We start from the raw sequence: 19,604 nt of genomic DNA, 5'->3' as shown, positions 1-19,604 counted from the left end.
TATCGTACAGTAACCGAGCACAAGTTCACCTACTGGTTTCAGCTGACTCAGTGGGCACACGCGACACGTCCGCATGTCGGAGAACTGCACGGTGATTCTGCCCTTCGGGGTGATGCGAGTCACGGTGCCTTCTCCAAACTCATCGTGCACAACTTGGCCGCCCAGGCGCAGGCGACCATCGATGCCTCCAATCACAGCCAGGACCGCCATGAGGCCCCCCACTTCAGGGTTCTCGGAGTCGGGGAAGTAGTCCTCTAGCTGGGCCTAGTGCAGACCAAACAGCGAGCTCGACCAGGGACACGCACGGGGCTGCCCAATCCTTACGGGTTTACCATTCAACTAAATTAATTCTGAGCGCACAAACCCACCCCTTCGGAAGGCCTTCCTGCAAAGCTGTGGGTGACGCAGCGGAGCTGGGAGTTGATGTACTTGTTGATGAGCCCGTTCCACTGAGTCAGCGAGTGCAGCGTGCGCAGCAGCGCCACCACCTCCTCCGCCAGTGTGCTGCTGTGCGTGGCGGTCAGCGAGGCCTGCGGGCGCGCCCTGCGCCGCCTGGGCGTGGACTCTGCGGAGGAAACAAGGGGAGGAGCTGCTGCGCCGCTCTTCACCAGGGCACGGGGAAGGGAGACAGCCACCCACCTCTGAGTAACGGCACGTCGGAAGAGCAGGTAGTGAGCAAGCTCCCCAAGAAGCCAAACAGCTTCTCCACAAGGCACTTCATGTCCCTCGCCCTTTCGGTCTTGTCCCATGACGGAAGGACTGCTTGCAATAAATGCACAGCTAAGATCTGATAAAAGACAATTTAAAACGACAAGCATTAAAAAAAAATCTGATTAAGAAACTACAGATTGTTATTTTCTCTTTACCTTTTTTTTTTTGAGACAGAGTCTCGCCCTGTCGCCTGGGCTGGAGTGCAGTGGCACGATCTCAGCTCACTACAACCCATGCCTCCCAGGTTCAAGCAATTCTCCTTGCTTCAGCTTCCCAAGTAGCTGAGATTACAGGCACCCACCACCAAGCCCAGCTCACTTTTTTTGTATTTTTAGTAGAGACAGGATTTCACTATGTTGGCCAGGCTGATCTCGAACTCTTGACCTCGTGATACACCTGCCTCGGCCTCCCAAAGTGCTGGGATTATAGGCATGAGCCACTGTGCCCGGCCTCTCTTTATTTTCTGTTCTCACAATGCAAGCAATCATGTGAAAATTTTGAGATTCATTATTTTACAGCCAGGTAATTACACTCAAGTTGATTAGTGATTAGGATTGTCAGGGACTTCAGAAAAAAGCAACATGACAGATGCATGTGTTTAATTAAAAAAGAATTATTTTTAGTTTAATTCTTAAGACAATTACACTACAAATTCTGTGAAGCAGATGAGTGCGTAGTTGCAGATTTACCACTGAAGAGAAAAGCAGGTAAGCTAAAGGTTAGTGACTTACCAATTATCAAGGACCTCTGCCCCTTGCCTCCAGAAAATCTACCCTGTCACTTCTAGACCCTTTCTGTACTCGTTACTGAATAAAGGCCCCTGACTCTGAGGGCAGGGAACTTCAGTACATGGATGCCTCTCTCAGGGAACTGGTTTTGCCTGGCAGCACATTACCTGCCTCTGCAGCGAGGCGGCAGTGAAGGGTGCATGCCCTTCCACGACCTTCATGAGCAGCGTGATCCACTGCGGGGAGCTGAGGGCGCCGCACACTTGCGGCGTGAGAGCGATGCTCCGCACAAACCCCAGCGTGCACCAGCTCCGGTGCTGCTCCCTGCACACCAGCCTGTTTGGAGAAGCTGCAGGAGGGAAAACAGACATGCTTGGTAACAAGTCCCTAAAGATAAATCCCTAAATGTAAATCCTTATTTTTTTATCAACTTATTATTTTATTTTCTACAGTAAGCTCCTTTACAAATATATTGCAGTTTGTAAATTAATTCAAATTCAAAGTGAGAAGTGGAAGACGACTTTTAAGTTAGTTCAAGAAACATTTCTGAATTTTTCTTTTTTTTTTTTAGAGATGGGCTCTCACTATGTTGCCCAGGTTGGTCTAAAACTCCTGGGCTCTAGTGATCCTCCTGCCTCGCCCTCCCGAATAGCTGGGACTACAGGCATTTTTAAAACCTTCTAAATATGTGTAGTAAAAGTAGTTAGGGAATTTTAGCTATGTATTGTTTCTAGGCAACAGGAAAATGATCTATAATTCAAATAGCAGTTAATTTGCAAGAGTGCATCTATTGTATTTTTTTCATTTCGTTTTAAATATCTCCACAATCTTGCTTATATTTAATCTGCACCGTAAGTTTCCAATCTAACTTTACTATATCTGCATTAACAAAAGGAAAGGTTTTCACTAGGTTTACACCATTGGATTGTGGCACAAGTGGGCCCAGCTCTGCTCCGCCTGGCTCCAGGACTCCACTACTCCCTGAACGGAGACTGAGGCTTGGAGGCTGGGCCCTCCTGAGGGACCCCACCCACGGCCCCACAGGACCTGCTCTCGCCTCCCACCTCCCCACCCTGCCCTCAGCTATCCAAGCCTATGAGGATACCTGCCTTCCTTCAGCACACTCGTATGCGCTCAAACACACACTCACTCTCACACCCTCATATGCATCCTCACACTCACACCCATACGAAGTTATTCAGACACACCCATGGGCATCCACACACCCACCCTCACACTCTCAGGTGCACTCACACCACTGTCGCAATCACTAACACACACACAACCCCAGTCACACATATGCACACACAACCTAAGATGCAAGCTGACACACACTCCTATGCACTCTCACATACACTTACCCCTCCCAATGCATACAGAAACTCAGATGCACTCACACTCCTAAACACTAGTCACAACCGATTACTCACCCACTCACACCTGTACCCACACTTGCTCACTTGACACTCACACCTACACTGTTACAACCTCCCACTCACTGACACAAGCAAAATGCTCACATTCATGCACACGCACTCACAATAACAGGTCACTCGTGCTCACACTGACACAAGGCATTCACATTTACACAAATGCTCACCCTCAATCGCACACTTACACTTGTGCCTGCCACCCACTCATACTTCCTCACACTCACCAAGCCTCACACTTCGTCTCATTCACACACCCAGTAATCCCCTCACACTCACGCCTCCCTCGTGCTCACCCTCACACACACACTGGCTCAATGCACTGGAGCTCTCACTCCCACTTCACCTGCCCACTCACATGCTCTCATGGACACACACACACCACTCACATAAATGCATGCATACATATACACACACAACCACACACTACAAACACACCGCCACACTTGCAACACACATGCTCAGCCACTTGCCCATCAACCGCTAAGACACTCACTCTCATCAATAAGTGCGGACACTCTGGCACACCACTAATACACGCATGCTCTCACACAACCTCACACACACTGGAGCATGCCTACATCCTCACCCACACTCACAGGGGCTGTCAGTCACATGCACATTCACCCCACTCCCTCAGTTCACATTTCTCATACTTACACTCCACACACAAACACTTTACGGATTAAACTGTGCCTGTCCCCCAACTTCACATACACTCAGAACCTCAGAATATGATCTTATTTAATGAGGTCTCTGTAGACCTCATTAAGGTAAGAATTTAGGTGACATCATGTTGGATTAGAGTCAAACTCAATGAAAGAGTCCTTTCAGAGGCAGAAAAGGACATGCAGAACACAGGGGCAGGGGCCATGTGAAGACGCAGGCAGACACTGGCACAATGCGTCCCCACACCAAGGAAGCCTGGAGCTCCCAGAAGCTGGACAAGGTAAGGAAGGACCTTCCCTTAGAGCCTGTGGAGGGAGCATGGCCCTACCCGCACCTGGATTTGGGACCTCTGGACTCCAGAACTCTGAGAGAACAAATCTGTTGTTTGAAACCAGTGTTGTGGGTTGAATTCAGAATTGCAAAATTCATATGTTGAAGTCCAAACCCCTACAGTACCTCGGCAGGTGACCTTGTTTGGAAATAGGGTCGCTGCAGATGTACTTAGTTTGATGAGATTGAATGATGTCCTTATGAAAAGAGGAGATTTGGAGGCGACTCACACACAGGGAGAATGCCATGTGAAGATGACGGCAGAGATCGGGATGACACCTCTACAAGCCAAAGAACGCTAAAGAGACCAGCAAACTCCACAAGCTGGGGCAGAGCCCTGAAGCAGCTTCTCCCTCACAGCCCCAGAAGGAACCACCCTTGATCTCAGGCTTCCGGCCTCCAGAACTGTGAGAACTACTGCTGTGTAAGCCCCCAAGTCTGTAGTACTTTATTACAGCAGCCACAGGAAACAAATCCACACACATTCACACCCACCCACATTGACACCCAGACACGACAAGCGTGCGGCCCCCAGCGCTGACTCCCTGGGCCCTCAATCTCTCATTCCATACATGTCTTGTCCGTCGTTCCGCTTTCCACTAACATTCGCAGCAGTCCGCACAAAGTCTTGGTGGCTTCGCTCTGCATGATCTCGGCATGAACTCCGGCAGACAGACAAAGAGTCTGCAGTAAGTTAATAGTGCTGGTAAACATCATTGCAGTGGGGTGAATGTTCCTTTCAGTTTGTTCGGCTTCTAAAAAAAAAATCAAAATAACAAATTATATTCCCAAGTAAAACTGGAAGATAGTCTTGCACATAATTTAATAGCTTTAATATTACATTCTTGTTTTCTTGAAGACTTGAATTTTAGTGCAGTTTTAGGTTCACGCAAAATTAAAAGTACAGAGATTTTTCCGTTCTTTTTTTCTTTGAGACAGGGTCTCTCTGCTGGAGTGCAATGGCACGATCACAGCTCACTGCAGCTTTGACCTCCTCCCCTGGGTCAAACAGTCCTCCCACCTTGACCTCCCAAACTGTCATCTTTCCTGCTTTGGAAAGGGAAACAGATCTTTACAAGAAAAGATGGAACTCAGGATGCACTAACCGTGCACCCTAATATTTCTGTTCCCATCTTCCTCAAGAATCTTTTAAATAATAATTCTCAAAACAACATTAGCATATAACTCAGAAGCAATAAATGATTCCAAGGTTTCACTTCTTTAGAACGACAACTTATCAAATGTCAAGCACTAGTTTCTGATGAGCAGGCTGTGCCCTGGACGAGGACAAAGCACCAGCATCTGTGGAGTGGGGCGACCAGATGCTCGTGCATCCAGTTTGGCTGGCTTTGGGATGAGGAGATGTGTGGCAAATGAGGCCGCCCTCTGTCACGGGGCCACCCCTGCCCAGGCTCTGACATCCCTATGGGGAAAGGCCACAGGCAGGGAGCCAGACCTGCTTCCCGCAGGCGAGGTGGGCTGAGAGGAAGCAGTGCCTGGTGTGAGGCAGTATGCTATAGGCTGGACGCTGGCGGCCAGCACCACAACCACCCTCAGGGATAGGGTTCCAGGTGCCACGTACATCACTCCTAACAGGCCTACGCAGCAGGCAACACTTCTGTTCACACCTGAGGGACCCAGGCCCCAGACGTGATGTGCCGAAGGTGGTGGCATCAGGATCTGAGCTGTGTGCTCCGAGCCCAGATGGTCTGCTGTTGCACAGCCTCTTCCAGCCCCCACACCACCTACTCTCTACTGAGTGCACCTTCTAAGGTCTCGTGCTCACTGTCACAGCCGTTTCTGAGCCTGACGACACTGTACCCATGGTGGGCACCACGGTGCTGGGAGGCAGCCCCAGCCTCTTGGTTGGTCTTACCAAGCCCAGCCATGTGAAGTTTCACATGTCTTTTAGGAACAGGTAAGAAATGTCACGAAACCTCCTCCCACAACCTGGATCTCCTTGGATAGGATCTAGCGTTCTTGGTCCACCCCTGAATTCTCACTTCTGCTTCCCTAGAAGCGATAAAGTGCTGACTAACTCCACATTACAGGAAGAGTTCAGAGTCAAGGACCGCAGAGGAAAGGTAAAGGCAGAGGGCAGGTGGAGTGTGCTTGGGCAGGGGCTCTCACTGGAGGAGGCGGCAATGGACCGAGATCGCAGGGCAATGCCACCAGGCCTCAGCTCACTCCCTCAGACGCAGGCTCAGCACCAACCACATGACACTCGCTGGTGGTGCAGCTGCCCCAGCCTGGCCACCACATTCTCAAAGAGGAGCACATGCACACGTGAGAGGAAAATGCAGAAAGTCAGTTCCAGCCAGATCGTCAGATCCCACAGCCACTCCACGCACGTGCATAAGAGGTGCCCAGGAGCTTATTTAAACAGCAGGCTCCGAGGACAGAGTACCAGCTGCAGGTGCGTCCTGATATCCCATTCTAATGCCCAGATGACAGTGGTGGCAGCCAGCACCTGGACAGTTTATGGGCCGCCTTGGACTAAATGCCTTCCTGAGTCACCCACCAGAGTCGTCCTCTGTGTCCGAGTCCTCTGCTGAGGGCTGTGCAGCGGCCGGCAGCTCTGCCAGCTTGAGGTCATATTTTCCTTCTTTCCCCATCCTGTAGGAGTTGGTGCTGCCCGTGTCCCACTGGACTCTTATCCACCCGTCCTCTCCCAGCTCACCAATCACTCGGCCTAGGCCTGGAGGAGGCCCATCCTGAGAAACCAAAGTAGAGATCAATTAGGAGGGTGTGTGCCCTGCCCTGGTCCTTCCATGGCTCCACCAGACCTGCCACACAGATGTCTCCATATGCCACCCTGTCTGTCAGGGACCGTCCCCATACACAGATTTCACCTCTCCTACAAAAAGTGTGCTTGCATCATTTTAAATTAAATGACATAAAATAACGTGCTCATGCTGCTTTACCAAGGAAGTCGGGGAAATCTCATCTCAATTAGGATCCTCTCTGGGTCAATGCAGACACAGGGCTTTACAGCAAGTCCTGACCCCTCAATCCCTCACGGGCCTTGCAAGAGCAGAAACCAGAAACAAGCACCAGCACCTCCACATTCCCTTTTCTTCAGTTTCCCCCGGGCCCCAGGGTGGAAGCTCTGTCTCATTTCTGCGGGAGAAAACTGTTTCTAGGATGGATGCTGCTGTCTCCAGACACTGCTATTTCTAAGATGACTGTGACAAAGCCCGGGCTCACCAGCGTGGCTGAGAAAAGCCAGACAGACCATGGGAAGGTGAACACTGCCCTAACTTAGCTAGGGCTGTGGTAAGTGACTTCCACCGGGGGGTACTGGCAGATTTAGAAGAGACTTGCTATGAGGGAAAATGGAGACACGGCCACAGGCCCATGAGGTGTATCCCTAACTACTGGGCTTGCGGCACTTCGCAGCACATGGCCATCAGCTCACAGGGTCAGCATCTGGGCTTCCTGCCTCAGAGCCTTCACTACACCAACTTTCAGAATGAGATTTACTCTCTTGCTCACTCTCACTCTGGTTCCAGCGACCCATCAAACTGAGCCTCACGCCAGTGAGTTTCCTGAGAAGAGCTGCCTCTCTTTCTGGACTTGATTCTGCTCAGATGCCCTACTTATGATTCCCTACTTATGATTCCCTACTCTTCAGCTGCTTGGGAATCAGTAACTGTGTCATCTAACAACCACACACGTTCCGGGTTATTCCAATTTCCACCCACCAATATCGTACAGAACTGTGCAGAAGATAACTGACGTGTGGCTAATGTGTTCACATCAAATCTCTGAGTACCTGATCGCCCCATTTCCAGTCCACACCTCTCATGACCCTCGTTCCAATCTTCATCATGGCAGCCAGCTCTGGCCCTGAAACAGGGAGCTGCACAGGAGCCGTTTCCTTCCTTGTTTCTTCCAGAACTGTGGCAGAAGCACCTTGAGCAGAAGCATTCATATCTTCCTCAACGTTGTCACAACTGGGGCCTGACAGAGCGTCAAAAACAGCAGCTGAGCCAACAAGTAACTACAATGCCCCCTTAATACACACAAAACACTTCAAAAGTACTAATGATCATAATTTTGAAAAATCCATACTATAGGTTTTATCAATTAATATAATACCATGAATATTTTACCGATATAGGATAAACCCAAGATAAATGGAAGGACGAAATACATAAATATGCCAAGAAGATACAAAAGATATTAAAATGCTCAGTAAAGCTACTTTCTCTACTTCTAGGAATTACTCCCCCGAAAAAAGCAAAATAACTGAGTTAGAAAGATACTCATCACATTTTTTTATCAATAGAAAAACAAACATAACTACTTAAATATCTAACAGTGAGAAACTAACAAACTTTAATCACGACTCTGTGCAGAAGACAGCTAACAGCTAGCCAGAGATACCACATCAGACAGGACTGCTGCAGGCTAGCCCTTGGCTGGAGTCTGGATTTCAGGAGGGCTCCCCCATTCCCTAGGTGGTAGGTGTGGTTTGCTGTGCCTCAACTGTCTGTACAGACAACGTGGTCTGTGCTGAAACCTGCTTTCCTTGGTCTGGAACTTGGTACGCGCCAGGCAGGGGGTGCCCGTGTGGATCAGCCTTGATGGAAACCCTGGGCCTGGAATCTCTACCCAGTTTCCCGGCAGACAGCACTTGACATAGCTCGGTGCCAGGGCAGTTAAGCTCATCCTGTGTGGCTCCTGTGGAAGCTTGTACCTGCTTTCCTCTGGATTTTACCCATGTCCCTCTTCATGATTTTGCTCTGTGTCCCTTCACTGTAATAAACTGAGCCCTGAGTACAACTACATGCTGAGTCTTTTGAGTCCTGCTGGCCAACCATCAAACCTGGGGGTGGTCTTGGAGACCCCTGACAACTGGTGCCCTGCATGGCCACAGAGTCATCCGCAGCATGAAACAGAAGCTGATCTGCTGTCACCTGAAAGAAGAAAACCTTACCAATGGATTTGAAAATGGGAGATCTAACCCTAGGAAAGTACGCTAGATTTTTAACCCCCCTTTTCCCACTTGCTAAACTGAGAGGGGGTAGGAGTGCGGTCCTGGTAACTCCCTTGGTTTTAGTTTTCTCCTCTGGGTAGGAGGGAAAAAGATCCAAACAGTCCCAAAGGTGGGCTTGGGTTGACCAAAAAATGTAAAAAGTTTGTGTTTCCCTCTCCCGTGAGAGTAAAAAAGGATATTCAATTCTCAGGACTGGAGCAAAACTACATAAACTAGCAGGGGAAACAGCCTTTCCTTTAGCCTAGCTGCTACTTTGGGGGCCCCAAGAATGGGTCCCAAGGAAGGGACAGGAGTTGCATTACAGGCGAATCTCCCAGGATCCCCTGCGCAGTTATACTGTTAACTCTGTAAAGACTACCGGTGGCTTGAAGAAATTTGCAACCAAAACTGGGGGAAATTTTTATTTTACATAGCTTTATGTTTTGTGGCTGTTACATGTGGATGTATACATTAAGTTAGTATAAAATATTATATGCTTATAATTTCTTTTTTTTTTTTTTTTGAGATGGAATCTCGCTCTGTCACCCAGGCTGGAGTGCAGTGGTGCGATCTCGGCTCACTGCAACCTCTGCCTCCCGGGTTCACGCCATTCTCCTGCCTCAGCCTCCCGAGTAGCTGGGACCACAGGTGCCTGCCACCACGCCCGGTTAATTTTTTGTATTTTTAGTAGAGACGAGGTTTCACCGTGTTAGCCAGGGTGGTCTTGATCTCCTGACCTCGTGATCCACCTGCCTCGGCCTCCCAAAGTGCTGGGATTACAGGCATGAGCCACCACGCCTGGCTTATAATTTCTTAAATGACAAGAGAGATACCCTGATCAGGGCAAGTTGCAAATATAAACAGATATTCGTAAGATACAACTTCCTTGCTTTTTGCAGCCAGTGGGCCAGATGAAATTTAAACAGATGAATACTATCAACAGAATGAGTCCCCATACTTAATGATTTGTGCTGTCATTTTTACTTATGTAAAAATGCAGATACGCTTTTGTAATTTTTAAATGCAACTTTTGGTTGCTAATGAGGCCTTAAGAAATCAGATATAACTCTTACTAGATTATTCTTTTCAGCTAGCTGTAACTCACATATTAAAATATATATTTGACATAATATAACATATAAATATATAAATTAAATATATATATATATATAGAGAGAGAGAGAGAGAGACAGAGACAGACAGATCGATAGAGAGAGCGATTCCCCCCACCCCCAAGACAGGATTTCACTCTGTCACCCAGGCTGGGGTGCAGTGGCTTGATCTCCACTCACTGCAACCTCTGCCTCCCTGGCTCAAGCAATCTTCCCACCTCAGCCTCCCAGGCAGCTGGGACTACAAGCACACACCACTATGCCCAGCTAATTTTCACATTTTTTTGTAGAGACAGGGTTTCACCGCATTGCCCAAGTTGCTCTCAAACTCCTGAGCTCAAGCAATCCAGCCGCCTCAGCCTCCCCAAGTGCTAGGATTACAGCCTGGCCTGATATATATTTTTGAATGGATTAATGTGAACTCTAAGACTGATGTGATAAAAAGAGCTTGGGAAAACCTTGCTTTTTCGCTTTGACTTTGACAACTGGCTCTGCAGCATCTCATATTTTAGCCAAAGACCACCACCATAAACCAATCAGATCTAATACACATATACAGAACATTTCACCAAAAAGAGCAGAATACACATTCTTCTCAAGTATACCACAGAACAATCTCTTAGACTGACCAGACCATATGTCAGGCCACAAAGTCTCAAATTTAAACAGACTAAAATCATACAAGTTACCTTCTCCAACCAAAATGGGATGATGAGAAATTAATAACAAAAGGAAAAGTGGAAAATTCACAAGTATATGAAAATTAAACAACACACAGTAAACAATCAGTGGGTCAAAGAAGAAATCACAAGGGAAATTAGAAAATACTATGAGATGAATGAAAACACAACATACCAAAACTTCTGTGCTGCACCAAAAGCAGGGCTAAGTGGGGCAATTGTACTATAAAAGTCTGCATTTACAAAAGACGACCTCAAATCAATAACTTAACTCTGCATCTGGAAGAACTAAAAAAATAAGAACACAATAAAAACCAAAGTTGGGCCAGGTGTGGTGCCTCACATCTGTCATCCCAGCACTTTGGGAGGCTGAGGCAGGTGGATAACTTGAGCCCAGGAGGTTGAGGCTGCAGTAAGTCATGACTGTGCCACTGTACTTCAGCCTGAGGGACAAAGTAAGACCCTGTCTCAAAACAAAAACAAAAACAAAAACGTACGAAGCAGAAAGAAGGAAACAATAGAGATTAGAGCAGCCATAAATGAAATAAAGAATAGAAAAATAATCAACAGAACCAAAAGTTCCGTTTCTGGCAAGAACAAAAAAACTGACAAACTTTTAGCTAAATTAAGAAAAAAAGAGGCCAGGCGAGGTGGCTTACAGCGCTTTGGGAAGCTGAGGTGGGCGGATCACGAGGTCAAGAGATCGAGACCATCCTGGTTAACATGGTAAAACCCCATCTCCACTAAAAATACAAAAAAATTAGCTGGCCGTGGTAGTGCGCACCTGTAGTCCCAGTTACTCGGGAGGCTGAGGCAGGAGAATCGCTTGAATCCGGGAGGCGGAGGTTGCAGTGAGCCAAGACTGCGCCACTGCACTCCAGCCTGGCAACAGAGCGAGACTCCATCTCAAAAAAAAAAAGAAAAAAAGAAAAAAGAAAAAAAGAGAGAAGATGCAAATAACTAACATCAGAAATGTAAGTGGAGACAGCACTACCAACATAAAAATAAAAAAGATTGTAAAAGAACACTGTGAACAACTGTATGCCAGTATGCCAACAAATAAAATAGCCTAGATAAAATGAACGAATTCCTAGAAACATAAATTACCTGAACTGACTCCAGAAGAAATAGAAAACCTGAAAAGACCCATAACCAGTGAAGAGATTGAATCGGTAATCAAATATCTTTCAACAAAGAAAAGCTTAGCTGGTCAACTCTACCAAACATTTAAAGCAAAATTGACACCAATCCTCAAACTCTTCTAAAAACAGAATACATGGGTACACTACCTAGTTCATTCTATGAGGCAATTATTACCCTGATAACTGTAAAACAATAAAATATTGCTGAAAGAAATTAAAGAGGAAAGAAATAAATGGAAAGACATTCCACATTCAGAGAATGGATGTTAACATTGCTAAGATGGCACTATTCCCCAAAACAATCTACACATTCAATCCCTAGCAAAAATCCCAATGGTCTTTTTTGCAGATATGGAAAAGCCAGCCTTGATGTTCATATGAAAATGCAAGGGACCCAAAGAAGCCAAAATAATCTTGAGAAAGAAAACACACTTCTCAATGCTAAAACAGTACAAAACTACGATGTTCAAAACAGTGTGGTACCCACATAATTATCGACATATAGAATGTGATAATGTAATTGAGAGTCCAGAAGTAAATCTAAATACCTACAGCCAACTGATTTTTGCCAAGGGTACTGAGAACTTCAGGGAAGAACAGTCCTCAACAAGTGGTATTGAAACAATCAGATAATCAAAAGAAAAAGGTTAGACTCTTACCTCACACGGTGTAAAAAAAATTACCTAAAAATGGACCAAAGATCTAAATATAAGAGCTAAAACTATAAAACTTACAGAAGAAAACATGAGGATAATCTTCATCAATCTTGTATTTGGAAATGGCTTTTTGGATATGATATCAAAAGCACAGATGATAAAAGAAAAACAGATAAACTGAACTTCATCAAAATAAAAAACTTCTGTATCAAAGGAAATACAATCCAGAGAACAGGAGAAAATATCCTCAAATTATATATCTGATAAAGGTCTATAGATCTGTGAAGGTCTAGGATACACGAAATTTTTAAAGAGTCTGAGGACTGGTGTTAATTCTTCTTTATTTGTTTGGTACACTTATATAGTGCATTTATTGATACAACAAAAAGATGACAAACAACCCTATTTAAAAAGGACAAAGGGGCTGGGCGCAGTAGCTCAGACCTGTAATCCCAGCACTTTGGGAGGCTGAGGCGGGCAGATCACCCGAGGTCAGGAGTTCGAGACCAGCCTGGCCAACATGGCGAAACCCCATCTCTACTAAAAATACAAAAATTAGCCAGGTGTGGTGGTGTGTGACTATAATCCCAGCTACTTGGGAGGCTGAGGCATAAGAATCACTTGAACCCGGGAGGTGGAGGTTGCAGTGAGCCAAGATTGTGCCACTGCACTCCAGCCTGGGCGACAGAGTGAGACTCTGTCTCAAAAAAATAAAATAAAAAATAAGGAGAAAGGGACTTGAATAGACACTTCTCCAAAGAAGATATACAAATGGCCAACAAGCGCAAACATGTAAAGAAGCTCAATCATCATTCATCATCAGTGAAATGCGAATCAAAATCACAATGAGATACCACTTCACACCCACTAGGATGGTCTTAATCCAAAAAAAAAAAAAAAGAAATCCCACAAAAAATAGTGTTTGTGTTGGCAGGGAAGTAGAGAAACTGGAACCCTGGAACCTGGGAATCCTGTCCACTGGTGGTGGGAATGTAAAATGATATCACACGGTGGAAAAGTTTGGTAGTTTCTTAGTAAGTTACACATAGTTGTACCATATGACCCTGTAATTCCAGTCCTAGGTGTATAATCAAAAGAACTAGAAACAAGTGTTCAAACAAGTATTTGTATATAAACGTTCCTAGCAGCACTATTCACAAGTCAAAAGGCAAAACCAACCCAAATGTCCATCAACAGATAAATGAATAAACAAAATGTTATATATTCATACAAGGAAGTCTTTTTCAGCAATAAAAATAAAGTACTGATATGAAATAACCCAGACACAAAGGCCACAACTGGTATGATTCCATTTATATGAAATATCCAGGATATGCAAATCCATAGACAGAGAAAGCAGATTTGTGACTCCTAGAGGCTGGAGGGCAGGGGAGTCAGGACTGATTGCTAAATGGGGTGCATTTATAGTGATGAAAAAATTCTACAACTAGATGGTGGTGATGACTCTAGAAAAGTGTGAATGTATTTAATACTGCTGAATTGCGACGTTAAAATGGTACACTTTCTGCTATTTGTGTCTTACCATAATTCACAAAAAGTTTTAAAACAAAAAAAAAAGAAAGACATCAAAGCAAAATCTTGATGTTTTCCCAAAGGCTCTCAAGCCGGTGCAGACCTACCAATCAGGCGCAGCGCCGTCTGCGTGAGGGCCAGCGTGCCGGAATTGAGCAGGAGGTCGAGGTTGTTTGCACCGTGCTGCAGGGTGAGCATGCTGAGCATCACCAGGAGGAAGCGGGCTTGTGGGATGGTCCCCAGGCTCGGTCCTGACGGGTTCTCATTGGTAATGGTTTGCAGGGGAACCGGCTGGATACCTAATGAGCATTGGCACCTACTTACATTTCTTGTGCATGGATACAAGATACAAGAATAAACGTAATGCAGAAAGCATTGGCGATTACTTTAAACATCTATTTTTCAGTGGATTTCCACAGAGTGTGCAGCTCTGTCATGCTGCACAATGAACCTATCCCCTGCACTCCAAGCACAGGTTGTTCCATCTGTCTACAGGACTTAGCATGCTGCTCTCCGAATACCCTGGTGCCCTATTCCATTCCTTCCATTTCAAATATGAAAGTTATGTCTCGCTTTTCATCCACAAAACCAATCCAATCAACTCTCTGTAGATGCTCCAACTATGCAGGAAATAATATTAATATAGGACACAGACACTTTAGGGTATGTGGTGATACACATAAAAATGTCAAAATGTAAAAATGTTATACTAGAGTACTTCAACATTGTGTCTCCTGCTAAATTTTAAAGTTTTGTTTAAAATCTGAGAAAGCTGAAATACAAGTACAAAGTACAAAGTTATTAAAGTCTTCTCAAAAGCAAAAATTGGCATTTGCAAGTTTCCACTACACATAATTAAAGCCAAAATATAAAATAACATTGATGCAATTGTTGACTCACCAAGCTCTTTAAATTTGGCATTGGCATCCATCAAAACATTTCGAATGTTCTGAACAGCCCAAGCATACAGCTTGCCAAAGGTGACTTCCAGCAGCATCCGATTAAAAGGGGGGATCAAATCAACATCCTTTAAACAATCAGTAAGAGGTTCCCTTTCAAATAAAGATAAAGAATTTGACTCGGGACACTGCCAGACTTCTAACTACTACAGAACAACATTTTGTTGCCACAGCTTCCTTAATTATGAAAAAAACAGGATAACGTTTTACCCTATATCGATTCCCTCAGGAATAAGTCTTTGCCATCCACAAAACATCGCGTACTGCACAGATGGAAGTAAGAAATTCTTGCTTGCCAGTTTTAAAATTGTATCTATCCCTTCCAGGCGAACCTCTGCTCTCTCCAACTGCAAAATATCAATGCATACAGTTAAGTGTTATATACATTACCCAATGCACAGAAGCATTTCTCTTCAAATTTTACCTGTTTTAGTAGGCACTTTCTCATTTTTTCCACATCCACTGGCTCTTCTTTAAGGGCAAATTCAGCAATTGTACTGAGGAGTGGAGACTGCGGATAAAGACCCTGAACATTCTGCTTCAACCACTTGTATTTGTGAACACCTGTAACAGTACTCAACAGCGGCTGCCATTTGTCCTAACAGAGGAAACCAATTTTCATCATTAGTCTATCCTATTTAATATTAAACTGTGCTCTAAAAGTTATTCAAGTAAAATATAAATAAACAATGCTCACAGGTTTAAATTGGTTAAAATATGTTAAATTTAGTAAGTAATACATGGTTTTAAAACTATGCTATAAATATAAGTGAATTTATAATCTCTATACTAATATATGTTGGAACAGGCTAGCTTGGCATACAAAATTAAGTGATGGTTCATATTAATAACCACAGTGCCCAGCACTGTTTCTGGAACAAAGAATATAGTTAAGGAATGAATGGTGAATAATTAATGACACAATCTAGTACCAAAAATAAAAGGAAACCCTTCTCCAGCTACAGCTCTGACCAGGACATCATAAGTCCAGTTCATGAAGCATCCCTGGGGCCGTATTTCTAACCACCACCCGTTCCTCCCTCCAGACGCTCAGGTAGAGAGGTACAAGACTTGGGGATTCCTGTGCTACGTGCTATGACTCTATTCAGCTAACCTCAGAATCACAGAAAATACTGCACCTTGGGTGATTTAATTGCAATGGGTCTCTTGTCCACATTTATTGGACTATGAGGCAAAATGCAAGCTTCTTCTAAATCACTCTCTTCATTTCCAATTTTTTCTTCATCATCCGTAGATTCTGGCTTCTTAGGAACTGTATTTTAAAACATCATTTTCTATAAAAATCATACACTTAAATATAATTTTAAATTAAGAAATATTTAGATTTGCATGAAGGACAAATATTTCATTCAAATAAACATGTGAACATCATTATAAATTGCAATGCTCAAACCACAAAAGTGAAATGACCACCACGGCAGAACAAAAAGACAAACTGAGAGTGCGACACGGGGAGAAGCCCCGAAGCCAGGGAAGCCCGGCAGCCAGCAAGCTCTTCCTCAAGCGCCAGATAGTGAACGCTTGAGTCTTTCAGAGCGAGCTCTTCCTCAAGCGCTGGCGGGTGAATGTTTGAGTCTTTCAGGCCATGCAGTCTATTGCAAATACTCAACTCTGCTGCTGTAGCACAAAAGGTAACCACAAATAAAACAAGAGGTGTGGCTGTGCTCCCATAAAACTTTATTTATGGTGCTACAATTTTAACTTCATGTAATTTTCATGTGTCAAAAATAATATACTTCTTCTAATTTTTAAAAAACAATTTCAAACTGGAAAAAAAAAAAAAGGTCTTAGTACCTGGCCAACACAAAGCAAACAAGAGGTGGAATTTGGCCCACAGTTCCTGGCTTGTCCACCCTGGTCCAGTTCAGGGGTTCTGTTAGTGTGTAACTAAATCAATTGAATTCATTGTGATATGTGGAATTTCCTCCCTATATTTTATCTCTTTTAAAATTTTTGGTCTAAATCTCTTCAGCATATAATATAAAAAATAAGCAACATGATAACACACCTGGGCAGTGAAGAGTTAACATAGCAGGCTGGGGTTGCTCAAACCCTGCAAATGCCCAAGGAAGGTCTGTCCCTTCAGGATTGGTCCTTCTTCTAGGAGCTGAGCTCTGAGTCCTCGGAACATCCTGCCTGGTAAGTTTTTTGGTATACCTGACACCCAGGACCTTGTGGCAGTAGTCAGGCAGGTAGATTATGCTAATGATGTGACTCTAGAGGGACCATTTGTTTTTGCGCTGAGGCACCAGAGTCTAAGTAATTGAGGTCAGTCACATGGGCACTGCCTGTGCTTGTGACTGGCCCCCAATAAAAACTCTAGACTCAAGGCTCAGGTGCGCTGGCCTGGTTAACAGCTCTTCACACATGATGTGACACACTGTTGCTGGGAGAGCAAAGCACATCCAAACGACGCCACTGGGGAGAAACACCAGAAGCTTGTTCCTAGTTTTCTCTGGACTTCCCTCTAAGTACCCTTCCCTTTGCTAATCTTAATCTGTATGCTTTTTGCAGTAAAAAACCACAGCTGTGAGTATAACAGCTCTTCTGAGTCCTTTTAGTGAATCATTAAGCCTGAGACAGGGCTCGGGGATCCCTGACACAGCAACAGGAATATTAATCACTTAATCTTTATAAGTTACTTAATTTCCAAAAAAAGAAAAAGAAAACCAGCTTGAAACAACGCACAATAAATCTATAAACCCACAAGAAACTCTAAAAGTGACAGTGTGGGCTCAGAACCCACAGATATGAGATGGCAAATGGTGGAGTCTCTCTCCCTCATGCTGAGACAGGCCTGTCTCTGGGTCCGGGCTGAGTTCCTGTGTGCCTGGGTTAAAGGAATCGCAGCAGCGTGACTGCTGTGACTGCCTGATTCGGAGCACTCACTGGATGCAGACAGGCTGTTACGGTGTAGGGTTTGTTCAGAACAATCAACTTAGATGGCTTCTAAAACACTTCAGTCTTTCATAAGCTTATTGTTCAAAATGCCCATCAGAAACTCAGTAATTAATACTGTTCAATAAGCAGGTTTGAGAGTAAATCAGTATAAGTCATAAGAATATGATCAGAGGCCGAGCGCGATGGCTCACGCCTGTAATCCCAGCACTTTGGGAGGCCGAGGCAGGCACATCATGAGGTCAGGAGATCAAGACCATCTCAGCCAACATGGTGAAACCGTCTCTACTAAAACACAAAAATTAGCTGGGCGTGGTGGCACTTGCCTATAATCCCAGCTACTTGGAAGGCTGAGGCAGGGGAATCGCTTGAACCTGGGAGGCGGAGGTTGCAGTGAGCTGAGATCGTGCCACTGCACTCCAGCCTGGTGACAGAGCAAGACTCCGTCTCAAAAGAAAAAAAAAAAAAGAATATAATCAGAAATTTCTGTAGTTTATTTATAATCACAAGTGACTAAATTCTAAACTATTTTATAATTTCTAAGCATTTTTACTCAAATTTGGATTTAATGCAACAAGACCTTTCTGTACCCTTACATAGCCACTTCCAGGAAAACGTCAGTAACTCTTTTAGCTTCCCTTTCTAATTCTCCACGTATCAGAATACTCAATATTTCCCAACAAAAAACATTTCTTTAGAAGAATGGCCGTAAGTTTAAATGTTCCCATTATATCTCATTACCAGGACAACTAATAAAAATACTTCCTTGTCCCCATCAATTTAGTAAAGATTATTTAGGTTTTCAACATCAATTTACTAGTAACCAAATCATACCACACTCAATTCCTAAACTGCCTCATAGATCTCTTGGAAAAATAAGCGAGATTTCTGCATTTAATCATAACTATACATAAAAATGATGGCAGCAGGTAGAAACGTCACATGGAATCAACAGTAGAGAAACTTCACTCTGAAATCACAGATCCAACGAGGCAGGGTGAAGCACACGCTTTAACAGTATCTTCTGTCCTTTTACATTCTTACCTCTCTTTTTCCTTCGTTCTCGAATTATCTTCTGAGCTATCCTCCTCCAACGGGGCAAAGAACTTAACAATTTAAACTTAGACATTATAGAGAGGTCATTACAAACAGCAGGTCTCAATTCATTAAAGAGGAATCTCAAACGTTCGATGACAGGAGCGCAGACCTCCTTGTAAGAACGGCCCTGTTCTTGATGAGTCTGCAAAGTTAACCAGGAAAAGACAACTTTAACAACAAATATTTCAGCAACTGTCTGCAAAGCACAGAATAAAAAGAATTAAAATCTGTCACCTTAATGAGCGAACATTTTGCTTGGTAGACAACTCTACAAACATCCACCACTGACTTAGGCAACGCTCTGTGCTTTACTTGCTCAATACCAAGTGCACCTGCATGAACTAAAGATAATGCCACATGACCTGTAAAAAGACATTTAAAAGAAGCACAGGGAAAGAATGAATATATACCGCAGGTTAGTCGAGGAATCTGCAGTATAGTTAAGTACACAGATATTGAGCTCCATACCTAAATCTTCATGTTTTAAGAGGCAACATAACAGCAAGCGACCGACCTCTTCCACGGGATGCTCCGGAGGAAACGTGATCGGTGTGGTCAGATGGCACTGCCTACAGTACCTTTCTATTTGACACAAAAAGTCCTGCAACAGAAACAGCGGGAGGTAACTTCAGGGCCGCCCAGAGAGTCTTCACAAA

General features: G+C 44.4%; 1 protein-coding gene across 9 annotated transcripts in view; it reads right to left on the bottom strand.

The window, feature by feature from the left end:
* The window catches only part of HERC2 (HECT and RLD domain containing E3 ubiquitin protein ligase 2), a 159,131-nt gene that overhangs the window by 103,752 nt on the left and 35,775 nt on the right, over positions 1–19,604 (bottom strand). For all 9 annotated transcript variants that reach the window (XM_031668910.1, XM_031668906.1, XM_031668903.1 and 6 more), the window contains 15 exons: positions 19,417–19,549; positions 19,183–19,310; positions 18,895–19,090; positions 16,071–16,204; positions 15,356–15,529; positions 15,142–15,278; positions 14,873–15,024; positions 14,080–14,271; positions 7,644–7,831; positions 6,390–6,582; positions 4,441–4,623; positions 1,607–1,788; positions 640–787; positions 369–565; positions 34–264 (listed from right to left, as the gene is read on the bottom strand). In XM_031668910.1, coding sequence (XP_031524770.1) covers positions 34–264; positions 369–565; positions 640–787; positions 1,607–1,788; positions 4,441–4,623; positions 6,390–6,582; positions 7,644–7,831; positions 14,080–14,271; positions 14,873–15,024; positions 15,142–15,278; positions 15,356–15,529; positions 16,071–16,204; positions 18,895–19,090; positions 19,183–19,310; positions 19,417–19,549 — 2,568 coding nt within the window. The remainder of the gene's footprint in view (positions 1–33; positions 265–368; positions 566–639; positions 788–1,606; positions 1,789–4,440; positions 4,624–6,389; positions 6,583–7,643; positions 7,832–14,079; positions 14,272–14,872; positions 15,025–15,141; positions 15,279–15,355; positions 15,530–16,070; positions 16,205–18,894; positions 19,091–19,182; positions 19,311–19,416; positions 19,550–19,604) is intronic.

Source organism: Papio anubis, chromosome 7 (assembly GCF_008728515.1).
Source record: "Papio anubis isolate 15944 chromosome 7, Panubis1.0, whole genome shotgun sequence".
Lineage (NCBI taxonomy): Eukaryota > Metazoa > Chordata > Mammalia > Primates > Cercopithecidae > Papio > Papio anubis.
The sequence above is the reverse complement of the archived record's forward strand: the minus strand, read 5'-3'. Positions and strand labels throughout refer to the sequence as shown.